General features: G+C 45.6%; 2 protein-coding genes and 1 pseudogene across 3 annotated transcripts; 1 reads left to right on the forward strand and 2 right to left on the reverse strand.

Annotated features, from left to right (window-relative positions):
* Positions 1 to 952: 952 nt before the first annotated feature.
* Positions 953 to 3334, reverse strand: LOC306659069 (uncharacterized protein). Its single transcript, XM_079136339.1, has 3 exons — positions 3200 to 3334; positions 2250 to 2367; positions 953 to 1573 (listed from the first exon to the last, which is right to left on the reverse strand). Exons 2-3 carry the CDS (start codon positions 2356 to 2358, stop codon positions 1305 to 1307), a joined length of 378 nt encoding a protein of 125 aa, XP_078992465.1. The 5' UTR covers positions 2359 to 2367; positions 3200 to 3334; the 3' UTR covers positions 953 to 1304.
* Positions 3335 to 3472: 138 nt separating this feature from the next.
* FOXD3 (forkhead box D3) lies at positions 3473 to 11491 on the forward strand. Its single transcript, XM_079134880.1, has 2 exons — positions 3473 to 5601; positions 11421 to 11491. Exon 1 carries the CDS (start codon positions 3931 to 3933, stop codon positions 5362 to 5364), a length of 1434 nt encoding a protein of 477 aa, XP_078991006.1. The 5' UTR covers positions 3473 to 3930; the 3' UTR covers positions 5365 to 5601; positions 11421 to 11491.
* An 8265-nt stretch (positions 11492 to 19756) lies between these two features.
* On the reverse strand, positions 19757 to 20587 carry LOC306664750 (V-type proton ATPase subunit E 1-like; annotated as a pseudogene). Its single transcript has one exon. The product of its transcript is annotated as a V-type proton ATPase subunit E 1-like (transcript).
* Between the last annotated feature and the right edge of the window lie 2031 nt (positions 20588 to 22618).

The following is a 22618-nucleotide window of genomic DNA, read 5'->3' on the forward strand; positions in this document are numbered from 1 at the left end:
ATTTACTAAAACCTACCCTCCCCGCGCGGTGCCTGTCCCAGCGGTTTCCCCAGCCAGGTACTACGTACTCAGTCTGGCCCAGGAAAAACCAAAGGAGTTGCACACCACATTCCTTTGGCCAATCGTTTCAAATACTTGAGCAGGTGAGACCGCTGGCTGCCATCTTCCTCTTTAAATCTCTCCTGGGAAGTTTGCTTGTTGTGACCCAAGTAGTCACTCTTACTCAAAATCGTGTGCCTGAGAGTACTCGTTCTTCATCTGACCTCCCCCCCCCCCCAATAACCCTTGGAAACTCAGACGACGTTTATTGACGCCCCCCTCCCCGTTTCCGTTCCTTGTATCACATTTTTCTTTCCCTCACTCTGTCTCACTTTCTTTTCTTTATCTCGCTTCTTCCGTCTCTGTCCTAAAGTTTGGAGGGAACTGAAGATTTGTGGGGTTTTAGTTGCAAAGTGCAATTACGCGGCCAAGTATTTATTTAGCTCAGAATCTAGCCCCTTCCGACAGGACCCTGCACAGGGTCGGGCTCAGGCACTCTCTGCCGCGCGGCCCCCCGTGGCTAGGGCAACAGGACCCTTCCTGTCTCCCACCTGCGCTGGCTGCCGCTTCCCCTCCTTCCCGCGCCAGGAGGTTGTGCGGATACTACTGTCCTCCCGGAAGGAGGAAACCAGCAGTCAGTTCCCAAGCTAAGATTGGCCGTGGAAAAATCCGCTGCCTCCGCAGGAAATCGATATTAAGCCGTTAGGCCGGCACCGGCGCGGGACGTCGGGGCAGCAGCCAGTAGGTCCTGCACGTCTCATCTCCTCATTTGGCTAATCGACGCGAAAAGTTTCTGTAAGGGCTGGACCCAGCATCAGATGGTAACACTGATTGAACAAGAGATTAGTACAATAGATCTCTAACCGAGGGGAAGCGTCGCTTTTCACGCTACGCACCGTAATTAATGGTATGAATCAATTAATTTGACTTTTATTGTGTCGAAGAAAAAAAGCGCAACAAATGGAACCGGCAGCTGGGAGTTGTTCACCACCCCCTTTCCCCAGGGAGGTTCCAAGGAGACACAAGGGAATGGACGACTCAGACCCGGCCTTGGCAGAGGGAGGGTGAGAGGCAGCGATCAACCGCGTATAGGAAATCCCGAGAGCCAGTTGGGGCGGGCGGTGGAATCGAAATTAGGTTCATTAGGAGACCACTTCAGAATGACCGGCGAGGGCAGCCCTGGAGCCGCCATCCTCTCCCGTGCATACGCACCCACGCACCTTACAGATCCAGCCACCCAGGTTGCAGTGGGCCCTGCGTGGTGCCTAGAGCTTGCCTCTGGAGCTGAGTGACCCAAGGTGGGCAAAAGGAGTTTCTACATTTTTAAATTTCAGTTTTGTTTTGCCTCCTCTCCCCCCTCCCCCCGCCACACACACCCTTAGGACCTTCCTCTGAGTGCTCCGGCAGTTACAATCTCGACCTGTGCAGCCTCGGGTGATGGGCAGCCAGCTCGAAGCGCGAGTCGGTTTCGTGTGAGGCTGTCTAGACGGCATTGTAAAACGGTTCCGAGCCTGCCGGCCACAAAGCGGTGCAGCTGCGGAAATGAACTCAAATGCGTTTTAGGATTATCGAGATCACATAGAAGCAGAAAGGCCTTGGAGGTTGGCGGGCATCTCAGGATAGTCACTACTTCCCCAACCCCGATCCCATCCCCAACCGGGAACATCCTGCGAATCAGGGATCCAAAGGGCTAGTGTTAAATCCAAGGGAACTGTCTTAACAGAGATGAAACTTAATCTGTGTGTCACGATGCCTGTAATGAAGCAAATTTACAGATTTTTTTTAGTTTTCATTTTATTTACTTATTCGATATGCCAGGGAAAGAGAGGGTCGTAGGTGGGAAGATAGAATCAGAAGCACCACTCTCTACCCGGAATTAACTCAGTTTCCTGGTGTCTTCTGTAAATATTTCACTAATTCTTTTCTCTCAGGCCTCCCCCCTTCCTGCCCTTTCCTCTGGTGAAGCCGGCCCTCCCCTCCCAGGCCTTCTGTAGACAGGTCTTGGGTTCCCTAAGCTCTACACCCCGGAAAGCCTCTTGCTACTCGCGGCCTAAATGCCGGAGGAAAGAGCTCATCGTGGATTCACCGAGTCAGGAGCACTGATTCCCTTTGGAGGTGTGAGGTCCACGCGCCCCAGCAACGACACGCACCGGAGTCAATCTGGGGCCCCCACCTCCAACCCCAGTCGGAATCCCCGCTGTCTTTCTTACCATCACTGACTTTCTTTGCCAAGGAAACTCCGGTTACACTGGCCACATTCTCGCCGCCTCCTTCACCCGTTTTGTAGCTGGTTTCCGCGAAAGTTAAATCTTGGAGCATTTGCCTATGCTTTAAGAGAAAACTCACATTGGCCAGCAGCAGAAGAGAGCCCAGCCCACCCACATGCCAGAGGCCATTCGTGTTCTCAGGAGGCCGTGCCCCCCGCCCGGTTCCTCGGCGGTCGGGGCCTGGGCGCGGCGTCTAACCTAGAGGCCCAAGGCCTTTCCCCAGTTCCATTTGACTTACCCAGGCCGCGGCCAATACCTGCTCCTTCCCCAGCTCCTTATTTCTGACTTTTTCATATGCTAAGTCGTTTAACAACTCCAAGCAGCTTCTTATTAGTAAGTTTCCTGTTATTTTACGTCGTTTTTATTTCCCTCCGCAACTATTCTAATGGATTAATCGATAGCTGTCTTCTAACCTGAGTAAACCCCAGCCAATGCTGTTGTGACCACGAGAAAAAAAAATATATATGTATATTTATACATTCATAGAAAAACATGTCCGCATCGAATCAGGAAAGCCAAGAGAGGTCCCAAGTGGTTAGGTTTGGGGAGAAGGGAGGGGGTGAGAAAGACACCTCAGCAGGTGTCTTCCCCCGCGGAATGAGTTCGGAAGCTGGAGGGGACTCTTAAGTCTAATTAACAAGAGGGAGCTGGGTGCGCCGCCTTTAGTCTTTAGAGCTAAAACAATAAACAAAACAGAGACCGATAAGTTTTTCTTCTTTAAAAATGAGATGGCAGCCTTGTTCTACGTTGTCAGTCTCGGTCCAAGGAGTGTTAGCAAACGGGGGGAGGGGAGGAGGGAAGGATAGGGGGCGGGGAAGGCAGGGCAGCGGGAGCAGCACGGTCCCGCGGACACACTTAGGCCCACGCCCTCACTCCCACCCACCAACACTCACACCCTCACTGGACCCCCGCGCCGGGATCCACCCTGGGCAGGGGTCTCCAGGCAGGCCGGAGCGCCCTCGGGGCCGGTTGGATGCTGGGCGCACGGTGCGGTGCGGAGTTGCGAGTCTCTCGTCCCTTTGTTGACAATTCCCTGAACCAACTTGAGTTTGGCCGGCTCCGCAGCGGCCCTGACGTCACGCGTGGTCACGTGGCCCCGCCTCCCGCTGGATCTTTAAGTAGAAAGTAATCTATCAGGCCAGTCCTTAAAACGCGACTTTCGACTACCGGGGCTTCGGCGTCCCTGACACCCCCGCCCCCCTTCGATTGCCCCTGCCCGCGCCCTCCAGAGCTGCTTGGCGCCCGGCGTCCCGCGCCCGCCTGAACAGCTCTTGCACCCCACACCCGGGCCAGAAGCCGGAGAAGGCGGGCGAAGTGAGGGGGCGCGGCGTGGAGCAGCCTCCCCGGCCGTGAGCCGGTAGCTAACGCGTAGTAGCGAGCGCCAGGGACCGCAGGAGTTCGCGGAACGCGGCTGCGGGGGGCGGACATCAGCCCCGCGCTGCAAGATGCCGGGCCTCCGAGTGTGAGCCGAGCCAGGAGGGCCCCGAGCCACCTGCGCCCCCTCCCCTCTCCCTGCCCCCCGTCTTTCGGGGGGCTCCCAAATCCCCTTCCCCTGAGTTTCGCGGCAGCCCCTAACGACCCCCATCACCCTCTGCTCCCTCCCCGCCACCAACCCCAAGGAGGGATGACCCTCTCCGGCGGCGGCAGCGCCAGCGATATGTCCGGCCAGACGGTGCTGACGGCCGAGGACGTGGACATCGATGTGGTGGGCGAGGGCGACGACGGGCTGGAGGAGAAGGACAGCGACGCGGGTTGCGATAGCCCCGCGGGGCCGCCGGATCTGCGCCTGGACGAGGCGGACGAGGTGCAGCCGGCGGCACCCCATCACGGGCAGTCTCAGCCGCCCCACCAGCAGCCCCTGGTATTGCCCAAGGAGGCGGCTGGAGCCGGGGCCGGGCCTGGGAGCGAGGCGGGCGCGCCGGAGGCAGACGGCTGCAAGGGTGGCGAAGAGGGCGGCACGAGCGGCAGCGGGCCGGGCGCGGGTAGCGGTGCAGCTGGCGGCCTGACTCCAAGCAAGCCCAAGAACAGCCTGGTGAAGCCACCCTACTCGTACATTGCGCTCATCACTATGGCCATCCTGCAGAGCCCGCAGAAGAAGCTGACCCTGAGTGGCATCTGTGAGTTCATCAGCAATCGCTTCCCCTACTATCGGGAGAAGTTCCCCGCCTGGCAGAACAGTATCCGCCACAACCTCTCACTCAACGACTGCTTCGTCAAGATCCCGCGCGAGCCGGGCAACCCAGGCAAGGGCAACTACTGGACCCTGGACCCGCAGTCTGAGGATATGTTCGACAACGGCAGCTTCCTGCGGCGCCGGAAACGCTTCAAGCGCCACCAGCAGGAACACCTGCGCGAGCAGACGGCGCTCATGATGCAGAGCTTCGGCGCTTACAGCTTGGCTGCGGCGGCAGGCGCCGCGGGACCGTACGGCCGCCCCTACGGCCTGCACCCAGCGGCCGCCGCCGGCGCCTACTCGCATCCAGCGGCTGCAGCAGCTGCAGCTGCGGCCGCGGCGCTCCAATACCCATACGCCCTGCCGCCAGTGGCGCCCGTGCTGCCGCCCGCCGTGCCCCTGCTGCCCTCGGGCGAGCTGGGCCGAAAAGCGGCCGCCTTCGGTTCACAGCTCGGCCCGGGCCTGCAGCTCCAACTTAACAGCCTAGGCGCGGCGGCGGCTGCCGCGGGCACGGCGGGCGCCGCGGGCACCACGTCGCTCATCAAGTCTGAGCCCAGCGCGCGGCCGTCGTTCAGCATCGAGAATATCATCGGAGGGGGCCCCGCGGCGCCCGGCGGCTCAGCCGGGAGCGCTGGCGGTGCCAGCGGCACTGGGGGGGCCGGGGGCAGCGGGGGCGGTGGCACCGCACAATCTTTCTTGCGGCCGCCCGGGACTGTGCAGTCGGCTGCGCTGATGGCCACGCACCAGCCACTGTCGCTGAGCCGGACGACTGCTACCATCGCGCCCATTCTGAGCGTGCCGCTCTCCGGACAGTTCCTTCAGCCTGCAGCCTCCGCCGCGGCCGCCGCTGCTGCCGCCGCTCAAGCTAAATGGCCAGCGCAATAGGGACGCGCCGGTGGCCGGGGCGCAGGCCGGTCGGCAGCCCCAGGCAGCATCTGCACTTCCAGGCTGCGCGCTCCTCCGCCCCGGTCCTGGTCCCCCTACCCAATCCTGGACTCGGCCATATCCAACCCCCGCCCCGATCCCCCAACACCGACCTTCCGCGGCCTCCATCCCCTCGCGCACACCTAAGCTGACCGAGCAAACTCACCGCGCGCCCGCCGGGAATAGCTTTCCATACAGGTAAAACCGATAACCGAATTTTCCAAAAATGCACCCGACGGCGCCTGTTCTCAGTATCGTAGGGGTGGAGGGAAATTCTTTGTACATATTTGTATAAAAATTATTGACTTTCCTTTTGGGGTTTTTATTTTTTTAAGAAAAAACAAATTCAGTAGATTTAGAGCTCTGAACTTTCATTTTTTTTGAAGGTTCACTCTCCGCAGTTTTATCTGAGAAAATGTATAGATACGTTGGGAGATTTTAAATACAAAATTTTCAAAAAGGCGAAGTGTCATTCTATTATAAAAGTCTGTTTATATATGAATGAATATATATGGTATTCTAAATGTTATTCCATCGTGTTGTACACAACTTTGTAAATAAATTTTTAAAATGCTCAACATAGTGTTTTATTTAGGTGTCTGAAGTAAACAAGATTTTTAAATGGAATTTGCATTTTATCTTCCCCAGAAAATTAAGGAGTTACAAGTAATGACCTTTTCAAACTTTGCCAATTCACAATTTGAGTGTAAGAACATTTCAGTTGCAGAAAACGTATGCCTAATTTAAATCATTAATGTTTTTCCTTTAGTTTTCACATAAAATCAGGATGTAGGAGATCATCTCCTTCATAGCAACCCATTAAATCTAAATAACCAGACACTTATGTAAAGTAAGCTGTCATTTATGAAAACCCACACCTCTAATCCTAAACAACAGCAGTCTTTTAAATTTTAAAGAAAGACCATACCAGTATCTAAAACAATGAAAACTTCCCATGAGTTTTTAGTCATTTTAATTATCCTTTCAAAAGAAAGTAAATTCCAAACTTCCCTCATTTTAGCTTTTAAATCTTGGGTTTTGAAACTCCTTTTCGTTCCTTAAGTGGAAGCGCCAAATAAACCCAATTGATTTTTTTTTTTAAATTTATGTGATGGCATTTCAAATTTTGCAGTGGGATGGTATTATCTAGATTAACCTAACAGATAATACGTAATTGTTTTATTCTTTCATAATATCTTCAAATAAGATACCCCTTTTCTGTGGCAATAATGCATCCACATCACAATTGGATTTCTGAAGGATTCTTATGGATGCTTTCTTTGCGTCCAACCCAAATCCTTTCTGAAGGCAACGAAACACCTTAATATCCTTTTAAAAAACAGGTGCATGTAACCCCCCCCCCTTTTTTTTTTCTTTTACCTTAGTCTAGGTTAGTGTAAAAAGCGAGATCTCAGGACGGTAATGAGGAATGTCTTCGTAGATTATTTTTAATGTGCATTTCAGCTGTTTTTCTTTGAAAAAGTATTAAGGTAGAAACATCTTGACGCGGGAGGCCGGTTCCCGCCACCTTCATACCCTCAAACGGCATCAATTCTAATTATTTTGTAATTAAGTTAGCTGTTACAATTACTTATGTGCAATCTCTTTTTAAACTGGAGCGGGTAGCAGCACTGTCAGCTCGGCCCTGGGAGCGTCCGGTTAGTAAAACCCGGCCAGTCCCTGGCGCTGTTGTCCACTTGTCTCCCTGGTGGTGGAGATTCCTCCCCACCGCGGATCCGAGCCTTGTTTTTCCGTTGCGGGCGTGGGCTAGGGGGTCGCTTTAAAAGACACTTCCTCGCAAATACCGAAACTGTTTTCCTGGTAAACGGTAAACGTTATTGTGTCCTGAGCAAACATTCCTTCGGGATCAGGGTCCTAAAATAAAACAGGCTGCTGGGGTGAGAGAGTTTAATTTAATAAACAAGAACGCGACAATCAACCACCGCCAGAGGAGCAAAAGTAACCTTCACGGAGAAGAGATTATGGACCGCACGGTTCAGGCGGGTCCCTTCTAATCTCCTTTTACAAGGAAAACTAAACGGATCTAAATTTGTTTGTGTGTTGCAGCTATAAAAGTAACAAGTTGTTTCACAGTTGTGTCTGGCTAATCGGTTTTTTACACAAACAGCAAATGGTACATGATTTGTGCAAACACATAGAGGTTATTTCTAAATTTAGCTGACACCCCTGGGAAAAGGGAAAGGCAGGGCTTCTTGAATTCACTTTTAGCCTCAAGAAGCTGCTGATCCAAGGCTTCTAAATGACATTGGATAACAGGGGCCTCATTCCATCTCTGATCCTTTGTTACTTATAAAATTACTCGCTCATATTTCCGCGCATAGCAGCAATACCGGCCGAGCCTGAGCCCGCAGCGTGACACAGCCACAAGCAGCCGCTTGAGATCCGCAGGGCTTTTTCCAGTAATGCATTAGGCGGCGGGGTGTAGAGGAGGAAAGATCCACCGGCAACTTTCCTTCCAGCCTCTCTCACTCTTGAGCTACATCTAGAAATGGTTCCCTTCCTTTATATCTTGAAGGGTAGGAGACCCTAATACCCAGACCCCTTAACTGGCCAGCGGTTATTTAAAGCCTTGGCAGATGTCAGGAGGGTGGGCCTAGCCGTAGACCTCTGAAAAACTCCTTTGGGCTGAAGGTTTTTAAACTAAAACGGTTTAGGGTAGAATGGGAAATGCAAAGACCATACATAATGAACAGAAGCACTTGATGGGACTGGGGCGGTGGCGGAGGGGGGGCGGGGGTCGGGAAATGAAACCCACGTTTGATGTTATCCAACGCAGGCACCTACGACAAAAGGCACCGAAATCTGCTCTCGCGTTGAGATTTAAAGGCAACACGACTGGTTTCCACTTTCTTTCCATTTAAGAAAAGAAACTAAAGGAAAGGGGGGAGATTTATTTGCAATAAAAGAAGTAAGTGGATTGATTTTTATGGGGAGAGTTTTAGCTTTTCGGCTAACACATGCGTTTAAACATGTTTCCATTTCCTCCGGCATCTATTTGTAGAAAATCAATCCACTCTTGAAGCCTGTGGCATCTATAATGTCTTCAAGATGGAATTCTTGAGTGGACCCCCTTACCCAGTCCCCTGGGAAATGGAGAGTAGATCTGGAGGTCCAGGGGAAATGGGAACTAAGGACAGAGCAAAATATACTTCATGAGCTGAGCAAGGTTCTTGCTGCAGTAGCGGACGTGGCCTGTAGGGGGCGGCGAGCAGATGAAAAACTTCCGGGTTTGTTTGGGAGGGCTCAGCCCCAGCCCCCAGAGGTCTCATCTCTCGGGTTGTGAGTGCTCTGACACATAGCTCATCTGCAAGTCACGGGACTCCCAGGTCGGATCTCGAAGAAACTCCTTTCCTCCACCTGTCTCCTAGAAGAGGCAGTCTCGAGTTGAGTTTGTCCTAAAGACTGAGAAGCCATAAAGTTTAGTGATGAGGAAACATTGACTTGGAAGTAATTAAGGTTTATATTTGAGGTTATTTATTTTACACGGCTTAGACGAAAGTTCTTAGTAGTAAGAACATGAAAGGCTGGTGCGGGTGTGTGTCTGGATGTTTTAAGGTGGGTCTGTCGAGAAACTGTCCTGAAGAGAATGTGTTCTGAAAGAAAGTCAGTCCCAGAGCCATGTGTCCATCCACCCATCACAGTCCACTGTCTGTGGTGGTGCAAACTGCGGTATAAAGTACAGTGTGTGTGTGTGGGGGGGGGTGTAGTGAGTGTAGGTTCGTATTTCATGGGAGGGGGTGACAGGAAGCAGTGAGATGAGAGAGGCCTTGCAGGCGTACCAATCAGGGATTAGGCATTTCCTATGGCATTGGACCAGCGAGTTGGTTTTTTTGTTTTACCTTTCCATTTCCTTGGGAATAAGTGTACTTGCCGCCTGGGTTTGTAGAATTAGTTGAGTTAGTGTCAGTGAAAAATGTTTTATAAACTGTAAAGTGCGAAGGAGTTTGGTTTGTTTATTTCCTCTGCCCCCCCCCCCTTTTTTCCCTTTTCTTCCCTTATTAATGACCTCTGGACAGAGAAACAACTCTGTTCTAAGCACCGGTAGTTTTTGACTTGGTTTTGAACGACTGTTTTGCGTGTGAAAAATGCGTTTTTGTACGAGGGGTCGCAGAACCTACTCAGCTCGCGGATGTCTGGAAGGATGGTGCAAAAGCGAGGCTGACCACAAGGGGCTTTTCAAAGGTGGAGTCTCCTTCGGGTCTTGAACCCTCCTTGTACCACGCCCTGGGCCCGGGGAGCAGCCCGCGGTGCCCACCCGCACCCATCGGGTTCCCTCGCGCCAGGGGCAGGTGTATTTCTTTCTAGCTGAGCGATCCACTTTGCTGTTTGCCCCTTTGCTTCCACTAACCGAGGCAAGTGGAGAAACCTGAGCCCTCCGCTGACAGACGCCCATTAGAGAGAGAGGCGGCCTCCGAGGCGAATTAAAGGTAACCAGATCCCAAACTCGCGTAAAAGACCACCCTCCCTTCGCCTCCACCGACAGTTGGCAGAGTTACACCCAGAGCCAACTTCTCTCTTCATCACCACCCCCTCCCCGTGCCCTCGGAGGAATGTACAAGCCATTCTTTGCTCCCTGGGGCAAAACCAGCAAAAGAGGGCGGTGCACTTGAACAAAACTTGAAATGTTGCAAAATCTGCCAGGGTATCATTAGGAGGATTGACAGCTCGTATTTATTTGCGGAGGTGGTGTCTTACATCAGAATATTTCTAAATTATTCTAAAGAATTAAAATAATTCTTAAATTTTCTGAAGAATTAGTCCCTCCACCATTTAAACAAACAACAAACAAAAAAAAAAAAAAAAAAAAAAAAAAGAAGAAGAAAAAAAAAAAAAACCGAATACCCCAAATCCTCCTATTCCAGAGGACTTTGTGCTAACGCACATGGCTCTGGCCCTGTGCGAGTTGTGAGAGTGTCCAGTTGGAGAGGAAGGAAACCTTGTCATCATTCCCTTGTCTAGGTCCTCCAATGGGGAATTTCGGACGCGTCTTCAGAAAAACAATCCTAGAATATTAGCCTTAGAAGTGGTTTCGGCGACCACTCTCTCCCTCTTTTCACATAGGCCCAGGAGATTTTGTGACTTACCCAAGGTCACTGAGCCCCCCAAATGTAAGCTACGGAAGTACTCTTGGGAGGAAAGGACAACAGCCAACATTGGGGCAAAGAATGTGGGAGGGCGGAAAGGAGTAGAAAAAGGGCTAACAAGTGTTGGGCAGAGCGGAACTCAGCTCCGGGAGGGCGGCAACCTAGACCCTGGGCCTTCCCAACATGCCCGTGCCATGTGCCACCAGCCGGTTCGGAACCCAGGGCTCCATTTCCTTCTCGCTCAGAGAAGGAAGATGGAAGGTAGGAACTTGAGGCCAGAAGCGTCCTTCGCCCGGTGAGTCCGCAGCCCAGTTACTCTGTGCAGAGTCTGGAGTCTGTCCCCCACCGGCGCCCCCATCCTCCTGCCCTCGCCAGGATCGTCCCCGCCGCGGTCACCAGGGTTGGGCCGGCAGGACTCCGGCTCCCCCTGCCCGGAGGTAGGAAAGAGAGAAAAGAATTCGAATTAATTAGGGAGGAAACACAGTCGTAAAAGGCTATCGCCGCTGAGGTGAGCGTGTAGAGGGACCCTCGATGGGGACTCATCGCCCGGCCCTATCCCGCGACTCTCCAGATGCCCGCGCAAGGGAGGATCGCCAAGGCAATCCAGTCCCTGCCGATCTACCCGGGCGGCCGAGATGCCCCAGCCTGGATCTCAGGGGAACGAGGGGCAAGTTTACTTCTTTAACGAGGGCACACACAGTCCTGGCGTGAGGACTCCCTGCGACCCGGGCAGGTCGGGGGAGAGCCCGGGCCTGCTCGCCCCGACGCCAACCCGCAGCGAGAAGTATCCTCTCCACCATCCTGTGAGAATTCGGCATTCGGGGTCAGGCGACAGGAGCTGTGGTGCACGTCTTACTGAAAAGGGGGACTTTGGTTCTTTTCCTCCCTCGACATCTCCTATTCTCTCAACAGATGGTAAGCAAGATTCGACTTTCTCCAAAAGAACAACACATTTTGATCCTGTTACCCTTTTCTGCAAGGAGCACGTGTCCGGTTCGGCTGGGAGCTCTGCTATCAATTGTAGAGCAACCTCAAGCCCCAAATTTTCTTTTTGCTCTTAAGCTCCACCTGGGAGGCAGCGCCTCCTCCCGGGAGCTGACTTGAGCCTCCCTATGCAGGTTAGTTGCTGCTTCTTGGAACCAAGGTGCGAATTAATGTGCTGTTGACATTATCAATGCTATGTCATTTCCTAATGAGTTCCTTACTGCTTAATATTGCTGAGCACACAGGGACAACACAAATTATTTGTCTAATAAGTGACAATTTTGGACAATGGAATGGGTTGGGATATCGTGAAGACCTGATCAAATCGTCTTTCTCTAGAGTTTGGTGTAATTTTCTTCCCATTCCTTTTCTTCTTTCTAACAAATGCTTTTATAAACACCCCGTTACTTTTTTAAGTGAATTAATTTAAAAATCACTTACTAGAGATCTAAAAATATAAAACATGTCAACTATTCATGATATCCTTGGGTTTTCTGGCACGTTTTCTATGTGATTGTGAAATTAGTTGAAAACTTCTCCTAGTCAGAAAGAGCAGCTAGTTCCAACTCCATCTAGTGAGAACCAACCCTCCGTGGCACATCTGTTTTCAGTCAAACTTTGCTTCTGTTTTTTCAGTGAAAAAGGAACCACTGCTTTCCACAACAATCCACTGAACTTAAGGGCATCTTCATTTGTTGAAGTGTCTTCGTTTTATAGAACTCTAATTTCCTTAGAAAGGGATCATAGACTTGAGTCATTTGCTCAGATTCTTATATTAAAGATGCTCATGTTTTCATGTGTTGAGGTTCTTTATCTAAAAACAAAGAAATCACTGTGGTTGTCCATCTACATTACAACTATTGTTTGTGTGGACTTTGCCTGTGGGTCATCTAAACTATTTAAAATATAAAACTAGGAACTTAAGACATCTTCTTAGGATGGTATTTGTGTAGATTTTTCTATGCAATATAGAAAGGAAGAAAAAGGCTCTTTGGTCATGCCTTCCAAATGGCATCAGGTGTCCTTTTGGGCTATATATTTAGTGCTTCCCCCCCCCCCCCAATATATATCCTAACCTGTGGGTTCCATTGATTTAGTCTTTATATGACTTTGCTGGCTTCTTTTTTCACATTATTACATATTATACCATGAAACCATCTTTCAAATTTTACCATCTTGCAAATGTAAATGTTGATTACAAGAGCAAGGTAGTATCAAGATCAGCACAGATTAATCACAACCACTGTGAAATATCTGCTTTATTGATAGTACTTCAACAGCACCACCTTTCCACATACATCAGGAATTATGACTTTATGATAAAGTTGCTCTTGTAGCTACAGGGAATTGAATGCAAGAGTTAATAGATTAGATTAAAAGATAAGACTAATTCCTAGCCCTAGTCCTGACATTGAACTTGGAAGTATCTGATAGACTCTATATTTGCCCACATAAAGACTATTATTGAAAATTTAGCAGAGAGGAATTATAGTATCATAACTATCATTTCAAAATTTTAACTTTTGAGTGTTAAAAAATTTAGAGGGTTTTTTTTTTTTTTTTTTAAATCTTGGTTTCACTTTTGTCTTGATTTAAGATGTCTATCATTCAAACCTCCTGCAGTTTGAAGACCTTTACTCTGATAGGGATGTTGTATTGCAGGGGACTGAATCATCCCTCTCTACCACTACTCATGAAGCCCCATGAATAACTTGAAGAAATCCTGCAAGAGAATGTGAGCAAATCCAGTTTGGGAAACATTATTCTAGTTATCCAATATACATACTTAATGGATTATACTTTTCTGTCAATTTGATATATTCTTACATTAAATGAGATGATGTTTTGATAAAGCATTTTCTGAATTATAAATTCATTGGTCTGAGGGTAGTGGGTTATTGTTAAGTTGTTTAACATTGAATTATAAGAGTTAAACACTTATTTAATTTGATAAGCTAAACAGTTATATAACATGTCTCAACCAGATTAGCTCCACTATATTTTCCAAATGTTTCCTTTGCTAGAGAGTGTTTAAGACTTGAGACACAGAATGATATTCTGGAAAAAGCAAGGACTTTGGCTCTGATAGTCTCAGGGTCAAATCTTGGTTCTTTCATTTGCTTATTATGTCCCCTTGATTAAAGTTAATTAGTCTCTCTGAATCTCAGTTTTCTAATCTCTAAAATGAGGATTAAAATATGGAAATGTATTTGGTGTGCCCAACAATGGTGGACTATTACTTCTATTCAGTTTTGCTGATTTTACAGTGGTCATAGTTTCATGAGACTGCCTTTATTTCTTCTCTGATATCATATACCAAATAGTTGTCACATTGCATTTAAAAATGAAGTTGCTGAGACCACTGTCCTTTCCATCTGTTTGAGTTAGGTATCATTTTTGTGTTCTCACAACTTAACAAATGTGAAACAATTTACTCTGTGCTGCTGCTTGGTAAATCACTTCTTCACTTTCAGGGTATTTTTCAGTCTTGTGGATGAGAGGTCTTGACAATAGTCATTAAAGATATGATAGCACTTTCACAAGAACAAGGACATGTGCCTTATGTCTCTTTGCTGAGCTCTGGTCTGGGTGGACTAATTTTAACATTTTTTTTCTAGATCTACACAAAAATTTCACAGGAAAAGTTACTATCTGCCTAGACTGGATCTTATTAGGCCACTGTCTAATTTTGAGACCACCTCAGTTATACTGTCTGGTTAATGGGAGAATTTGACTTTGTGTAGTTAAGAGGATGAGACAGAAGTCAGTTGATTTGGGTTTGCTGGCTGGTGACTTGGGTTAAGTAACTTGAAACTCTAAACCATGGATTATGATAATCTGGGTAAGACACATTATATAACGTTTAGTTTATTGAATGAAATCAAACATCATTTAAAGAGTAAAGGTGGGATGAAAACCCTTTTAAAGGTAAAGCTGTTCTGAATTCCACTCAGTGGCTATGAGATGCAGGTAAATGAAGCAAGGGTGGCATCAGATTGCTGTTTCCATAAATCTCAGTTCCCTTATGCCTTTTACAGCAGGAGCATCTTGTTTCCAAAAATGGTATCTTCATGCTGAAATATCCTGCTCCTTATTGAACCCAGGGTCACTTTACCACTGAGCTACGTTCCCCAGCCTATTTCACTTTTTATTTTGAGATGGAATCTTACTAAGTTGCTTAGGGCCTTGCTAAGTTGCTTCAACTGACCTCAAGCTTGTGATCCTCCTGCTTCAGCCTCCCAAGTCTCCAGGTTATAGGTATGTGCTACCATGCCTACCTCCTGAGCCTCTAAATGCAAGTCAGCTTATTACATCTGTAGTTAAGCAAAGAAAGAGCTGTCTATTAGATGAAGGGAGAAATGGTATGCTTGCATACAGCAAAGGCAAGTTTAAGGGATTTTGTGGTTAATTTTTATCATATTAGATTGTTCCTATACATGTTACTTTAGAATCTAATTCCTGCACAAGATTCAATTTCCATTGTAATATCTGCCCTACCAGGGCTGTTCTTGGAATCAAATGAGATAATATATGTTTAAGTGCCAGGCAGAATTCATGATGCTATGAAATATAAAGTGTTTCTGTTCTCTGGACAAGAATTGATCAGAAATGCACTTAGATGGCTTTACTCTTATTTGTTTTGTATTTTCACATAGAAAGTGATTGTAGCTAAAGATGACCATGATGATGATTGTGATGTCAACAGAAGCTAAGATTCATTCAAACACCACAAGCCAGAAAGTGTGCTCAGTGCTTGGAGTGAATTATTCTCAGTAAAATACTGCTTTGGGGAGGAGTTCTTCCTCTTAGATTTGCTATCCTCAACATCCTCCTAGAGGTACTTCAGTTTTAAATATTATATACACTTTCTGGAAAGTCTACAAATTACTCATGTGTGTGTCTTTTTATTTTCCTTCTTTTTATTCTTTTAGAGCTGAACTAAGAAGTGGTAGGTGAAGAAATACTTGTTTCATGGATCAGAATGTGTTTCTATGGGGAGAAATTTTCATTAGAGGAACCTGTGAGCTTTTCCTCTTCTTTCTGACTGGTTCATACTCCAGAGTGATTTCCCTGGTTGGTGGGTTTGGACCTGGGCATTTGTGGATTAGGCTCTCTGTGCACTGTGGACCTGCATGTTCATGGAGATGCTGGGTTTCAGTCTCTGCCATGCACATACCTCACCAGAACTTGCTTCTGCTGTGAGTGAGAACAACTGCCTATAGTAGATAAGATAACTATTACTTGATTGTACATTTTTCAATTTAACTTTCACCAGAAATAAAGCTGGTGACTCTGTGTCTGTTTGTCAGTTGTTTCAAAATTTGGATGGGAGAGAGAGTTATAAATGAACTATGGAGAAGCCTAACAAAAGGCAGTAGAATGGTGTGCTCAATAGCACTGGCATGCACATCGATGTTTATAGCAGCTCAATTCACAGTAGCTAAGCTATGGAACCAACTTAGGTGCCCTTTAACCAATGAATGAATAAAGAAAATGTGGTATATATACACAATGGAGTACTACTCAGCCTTAAAGAAGAATGAAAGTATGGTCTTTGCTGGTAAATTGATGGAACTGGAGACTATCATGCTAAACAAAATAAGCCAATGCTAAAAAAACCAAAGGCCAAATGTACTCTCTGATATGCAGATGCTAACACATAATAAGGAGGTGTGGAAGGGAAGAATAAATTCATTGGATTAGACAATGGAGAATGAAGGGAAGATATAGAGAAGGGAAGATAGAGAGGATAGAGAGGATGGGAACAGGAAAGAAGTAGAATGAATTGGACATAACTGTCCTATATTCATATATGAATTCATGACAAATGTAATTCCACACCATGTTCAACCACAAGAATCCTAATTAGATAAAATTATACTCCTTATATGTAAAATATGTCAAAATACATTCGCCATCATGTATATTTTAAAAGAACAAATAAAAGAAGAGCACTGGCATAGAAATGAAACTGCCTGATTTCAGATTCTAGTTCAGTCACTTATTAGCTGTGTTACCTGTGTGGGTTGCTTAGCCTTTCTGTACTGTAGTTGTCTTGGCTGTAAAACAAGAACAATAATAATACTTACCCTTCTGGAGTTGGTAAGAGGATTAAGTGAATTAATACGTGTTCACTGTTTGAAACAGTCCTGGGCATGTGCCAAACACCCAACAAATGTTAGCTATCTCCCCGCCCACCGTTGGTACTAAAGAGTAAACCCAGTGTTGCTCTAACACTGAGTTATATCCTGAGCCTTTTTTATTTTTTGAGACACTAAGTTGTACAAACTGGCTTCCAAGTTGTGGTCCTCCTGCCTCAGCATCCCAAGCAACTGGTGATTACAGGCATGTGCCACTGCAGCTCACCTCAAATGTTAGCTATTCTTATTATTACAATAGTAAGGGCCTGAAGTATAATCTAGATATTTGCAAAAAAAAACAAAAAAACAAAAAAGAATTTGAATTCACCTTCTAACTTCCCTCCTGCAATGGACTGAATGTTTATGTTCCCTAAAAAGTTTATATGTTGAAATTCTAACCCCAGGGTGATGGTATTTGAAGGTAGAGTCTTTGGGAGGTGCTAAGGTCACAGGAGCAGATGAATGGGATTAACGCCCTTAATCTGCTTGACAGTAATCTTTTCACAATGTGTAAGTATATCAAAACAACATGTCATGCACCTTAAGTATGTGCAATGTAATAAAATAAAGGTCTCAAAATATGAGTAAAAGAAATAAAGAGTTATTTAATTAAAAAAAAAAAAAAAAAAAAAAGAGGAGACCACAGAGAAATCCCTTGCTTCTGTCGCCTTGTGAGATCACAGTCAAAAGGCAGTTGTGTGCAAGGAATTGGGCCGTCATCAGACATGGTGTCTGCAGGTGCTTTGGTGTTAGACTTCCCAGTCTCTAGAACTATGAGGAATGAATTTCTGTGGTTGATAATCTATGAGGCCTATGGTCTCTGGTTATAGCAGCTGAAACAGACTAAGTCATTTTTAAAAATGTCAGTGCAGCTTACTAGCACAAAGGCCTTCTCTGTGCTGAATATCATTTAGTCTTTCTCCTTCTCTTTTCTCTACTTGCCACAATCTATAGAAATAAGACTCAGTGACATTTGTTAGGGACACATCAGGCTAGTCCACTGTGATCACTCTAGTTTTGGAGTCCTTTGGCTCTTTGTCTTACCTGTACCATTTGGTAGTTAAATGTGGGCTATCATATGGAGGAAGATGCAGGAGGAGGTGGGATTTTAAAAAAAGAAAGACAGGATCACCTGAGTGGATCTCAAGTTGCATATAGGCTGCAGTAATATTTGGGGACAAATATTGTGGAAAATTTTAGACACATAAAAATGAATTTAGTACATTTACCATTCTGCCATTAACATTTGAATATACTTGTTTTATCACATAATTGATCTAGCCATCCATCCATCTGTTGATCCATCTATCCAATCCATCTTTTCTGATGTGTTAAAAAGTAGAGTGTCATGGTACTATTTTGAAACACTGACTTCAAGTCTTTTCTCCTTCCCCTTCTACTGGTTTGCTCCCTTTCTTTCTTTTTCTTTTTTGTGGTGTGGGGATCAAGCCCAGAGTCTTGCACATGCTAAGCACAGACTCTATCATGGAACTACACCTGCAGCTAACCTTTGATTCTTTTCTTGTGACCTTTCTCTGAGAGACAGAAGCAAAATGGCAAGAGTGGACAGGACCTGGAGTCTAATTGCCTGGCTTGAAATCCAGCCCTGCCATCTCTAGCCATGTGATCTGTGTAACCTTATTGTGAATATCCTCATCTGTCACAAAAGGATAACAACAGTACCTATTTCATGAAGTTGCTGTGTGACTAAATAAGGTAGTGCTTGTAAAGTGTTTGCAACAGTGATTGGCCTGCAAACACTCTTGGGGAACTAGGTTTCACTGGGTAGTGAAATTTAATTGAATTGTTACCTGAACCTCACGAGGTAGTGTTTTTAATATATAATATAATGAATATTAGGTATTTTTGTTTGTTGCAAAAGAAATTCATAGAGAAAAAAGTATCTGCTTAGTTTTTGAGTTTTAAAACAGGTATTTTGAAATGCAGAGCATCAAGAATAGTTTGGGTAGGAAGGAAGGTTTTGTGTGTGTGTGTGTGTGTTTTTTTTTTAATTAACTGAACTCTGCCTGTCAAAAGCCTAAGTACTCTGGGACAAGATGTCATTAACAAATGATTTGGAACAACAGATTTAAGAGTCTTGCCTGGGCTGGGACTGTAACTCAGTGGCAGAGCGCTTGCCTAGCACATGTGAGGCATTGGGTTCCATCCTTAGCACCACATAAAAATAAACATAAAATAAAGGCATGCTATCCATCTACAACTACAAAATTAAAAAAAAGGAAGAGTCTCACCTGACCAAGTTAAAGATGCCCAGTCATGTGGGAGAAAGGGCTAACTTGGGAGAAACTGTCCAGGATGTCAAGGACTCACTTCAAATTAGGCTGATTCTCAAAGTTGGGGTGAGGGTATTTGTGCATCAATGTGAGATTCAACAGCTGAGGAAAACTGTGCTTCCCTATAGTTATCTGGGCTGGGTGGGGTGGGCTTTTACCCTGTGATAATTTTTTTAAATTCTATTCCTTTCTGCAGTTAAAACTAGAATTTATCATCTACAATCTCAGAAAAGGGAGGCCACAAGAAAAAATATTAATTTTTTCTTTCTTTTTTTGCTTTTGAATAGTTGGTCTGCCTGATTGATGTGTGGGTGGGCAGCAGGAGTGGCCTCCCAATTATACTTGATATTTAAAAAATAAGTAGTATTATTTCGAAGACTCCAATTCAGCATTCTACTAACAATTGCAAGGCATGGCAGCTTTTTATTTTCCACATAAATCTTTTGTTTTAATAAATAATGTTCTTGGCTTAAATCACATTTACAGATGAAGAAAAATTCTAGGCCCAAATAGGTAAAAAGGTACTACTGCTGGAAGGAATGCATACCCCACACCTAAAGAGCAAAAAACACCATGCATATCACTGTGGAGACTAGGTAATTACAACAGTGAAAAGAACAGGAGACTTGGTGTAGTGCTTGAAGTACCCTCCTCTTCATGCTGCAGAACCAAATAAAAGCTGTGGCATCTCAGACAAACTACAAGTGGGTCCTGATCACACTGAGGAAACCACCCATTGTTAACATTAGGCCAAGGGCGTTAGCTACAGAAGGATATCCATTGATAAATATAATATCAGAACAACAAAGAAGAAGCCACATAGCAAGCTTCATAGACAATCTTGCTTCTTAGAAGAAGAATAGTGGATTAATTTCACCTCCCAAAACTTCCTATTGGCATTTGTACCAAACAAGGCTTCTTGTACTTCAGGCTTCATCTGCTGGGCTGTGAGATTCAGCTGGCTTTCCAGGGTGTTGGAAACCTTTATTTTATGATCTCCATTATAGATCTCAACTCCACCAGCTATGTCCTCAGCCAGGTAAGTGTCCTGATCAATTTGGACATCTACATCCTTCTTGGTGGCAATTTTGCACATAGGAATAGCTTTCTGCACTGCAGCCTTTACTAGAGGAAAATCTTGTTTTCTGCAACGAACAATCATTCGGGGCTCCAACAACTGGTACAAACCCTGGAGGACCAGTCCATCCAGCAGCACTTGTTACCTGGTTGTATCTTTTACCACCTTGCTGAGTCTCTATTTTGCTTCATTCAGTAAGTCAGTGATAAGGTCATCTCTTGCTCTGAGGACTTTGAGCCTTGCTTGATTCATCAAATTGGACATCTGAATTTTCTTCTGCTGTTCAATCTGTTTTTCTTCTCATAATATTCCATAATCTTCAGCCTTTGGGTTTGCACAAGACGACCTTTCTCAATGTTGAACTCTCCTTCTGCCTTTGCATCTATTTCTTCTGCTTTCTCATTGGCTTCTTGTTCAATGAAAGCCATCATGTGCATTATCTGCTTCTGCACGTCAGCATCTCTGAGAGCCATGGGGAAAGCAATGCTAGGCCAGTGGGCAACTGGCTCAATCTCAGTTATAAAAAAGGGTGGTGAAAGAACAGGGCGAACAAAACCAGAGTAAGTTCTGACTTCCTTTATTTTATAAATCCCAAGGTATGCAACTTTAACATGATATGAATAGCTGGAATTCTCAAACCTTTAGAAGAAATTTTTTGCTTGTTTTCTTTGAGGTACCAGGGATTGAACCCAGTGCTTTGGTCATACTGGACAAATTTTCCACCACTGAACTACATCCCCAGTCCAAAAATATTTAGGAGGAATCACTGCACTTGCTGATTTGAGTTTATTGTCATTTTTAATTGCTTTAGTTTCTGCTTTTTAATTTAAAATTATCATTCTAAGCATTTAAGATGGGTAAACTAAATAAAAAATAATGGGTTGTGTGATATGGAATAGTTCCATTTCTTCATCTGCAAATGAGAATTAAAATAGGATCTGCCTAACGAGGTGGTTGTGAGAATGAAATCAGTTAATACATATGTGCTTATGACCATGCTCAGTACAGAGTAGGCCCTTGAGAATTGTTAGGTGATGGTTTTTCCAGGGCTCTTTGCAAAGGTACCTGGAGTGAATTTGTATCACACCAGTAGCTGCAGTTGCTTCAGTTTTCTCTTCCCTTGGCCCAAAACACACTAAATCATCTCCAAGTTTAAAGCATTCAGCAAACAGTGGCAAGGCAAAGCCACCAGAAATGTCCACCTGATTTCCATGACAAATATGGTCAAGCTGTAGTAGCTAGTGGAGCCACTTTCTGTATGACTGTATGAACAAATACAGCAACACAAACTGAAATCTAATAGAACCTGTCCTCCTGTTGGCAGCATCGCCCCAAAGGAATGGAGAGATTAGTAATCACGCCAGCTGATGTAATAGTGAATTTCAAAACCAACTCATAATTGATGCCAAGAAAAGCACTGTGTACGTATGAAATGTGGCATATTGGTGAAAAAGTACACGCACAAGAGAGAAAGAAAGAGAGAACTGTTAGGTGATTCACAAGGTCTTCTGCCTTACTAATGATACTTAATGGTATCTCCATAGTTCATTATTTTCATAATGAAGAGTTCACAAAGAGTTGGGAATGCAAGTGAGAAAATTTTCTGAGATGACACATTTTCCCTCTAGCATTTAATAGGTCTATTCTATGCACTTAATTGTGCCCCTCCCCCATTCCTATGTTGAAGCCCTAACTCCCAATGTGACTGTATCTGGAGATATGATTTGTAGGAAATAAAACTGAATGGGGTCAAAAAAATGGGGCAATGATAGAACCAGTGGTCTTATAAGAGGAAGATCTCTCTAGATCCCTCCACCTGACACCCACATGCCAAATGGAAAGGCCTGGTGAGACACAGTAAGAATGTTGCCCTCTACAAGTCAGGAAGAGGGCTCTCACCAGGAACTGACCCTGATGGACACTAATCTGGGACTCCAGCCTGCAGCACTGAGAGAAAATCAATTTCTGTTGCTTAAGCAATCCAGTCTATAGTGTTCTGTTATGGCAGACTTAGCAGCCTTAAAGAGACTGCTAATTAATAAGTAGTGAAGACTTGAAAACTCTTAAAAGTTGCAATTTATTTGCGAGAGAATGGGCCCCACCACTTAACCCCAACCTGCCCTACACAGGGTACCTGATGAGTGGGCAGATTGATGAAGGCAAAGAAAACCTGACTTCTTGGCCCAGTCCTGCCCCTCATCCACTGAGTCATCTCAGACAGGTCTTTTAGCCAACTTGATCTTCTCCTCAGCACAAAATGAGGTGTAGGAGATTAATAAAGTTGTTTTTGTATAATAGAGTTGTTACATGTTTGAATCGATGACGAAGCTGAGATGAGGGAGAAGCAACAGTACAGAATAAAGACCAAGAAACTTTCTAGAATGAGGGGCGGCTGGAATGAGAATAAGTCCCTTGGTCTTTTCAGAGGTGTTGAGGGGTGGAACGGGGGTTTGTGTCAATCTCAGTCAGTGGTCTACTTGCCATCTGGATTAGGAAGAGGTTCTGGCTAGATGCAACCTAATCTTCTCCTAGTTCCTGGGTTCCGTAACTTAATGACTACAGGGGTGAAGAAAGGAACAAATAAGGAGTATGCTAACAATGAAATATGTAATT

The sequence above is a fragment of the Sciurus vulgaris genome (genome assembly GCF_902686455.1).
Source record: "Sciurus vulgaris genome assembly, chromosome: 1".
Classification (NCBI taxonomy): domain Eukaryota; kingdom Metazoa; phylum Chordata; class Mammalia; order Rodentia; family Sciuridae; genus Sciurus; species Sciurus vulgaris.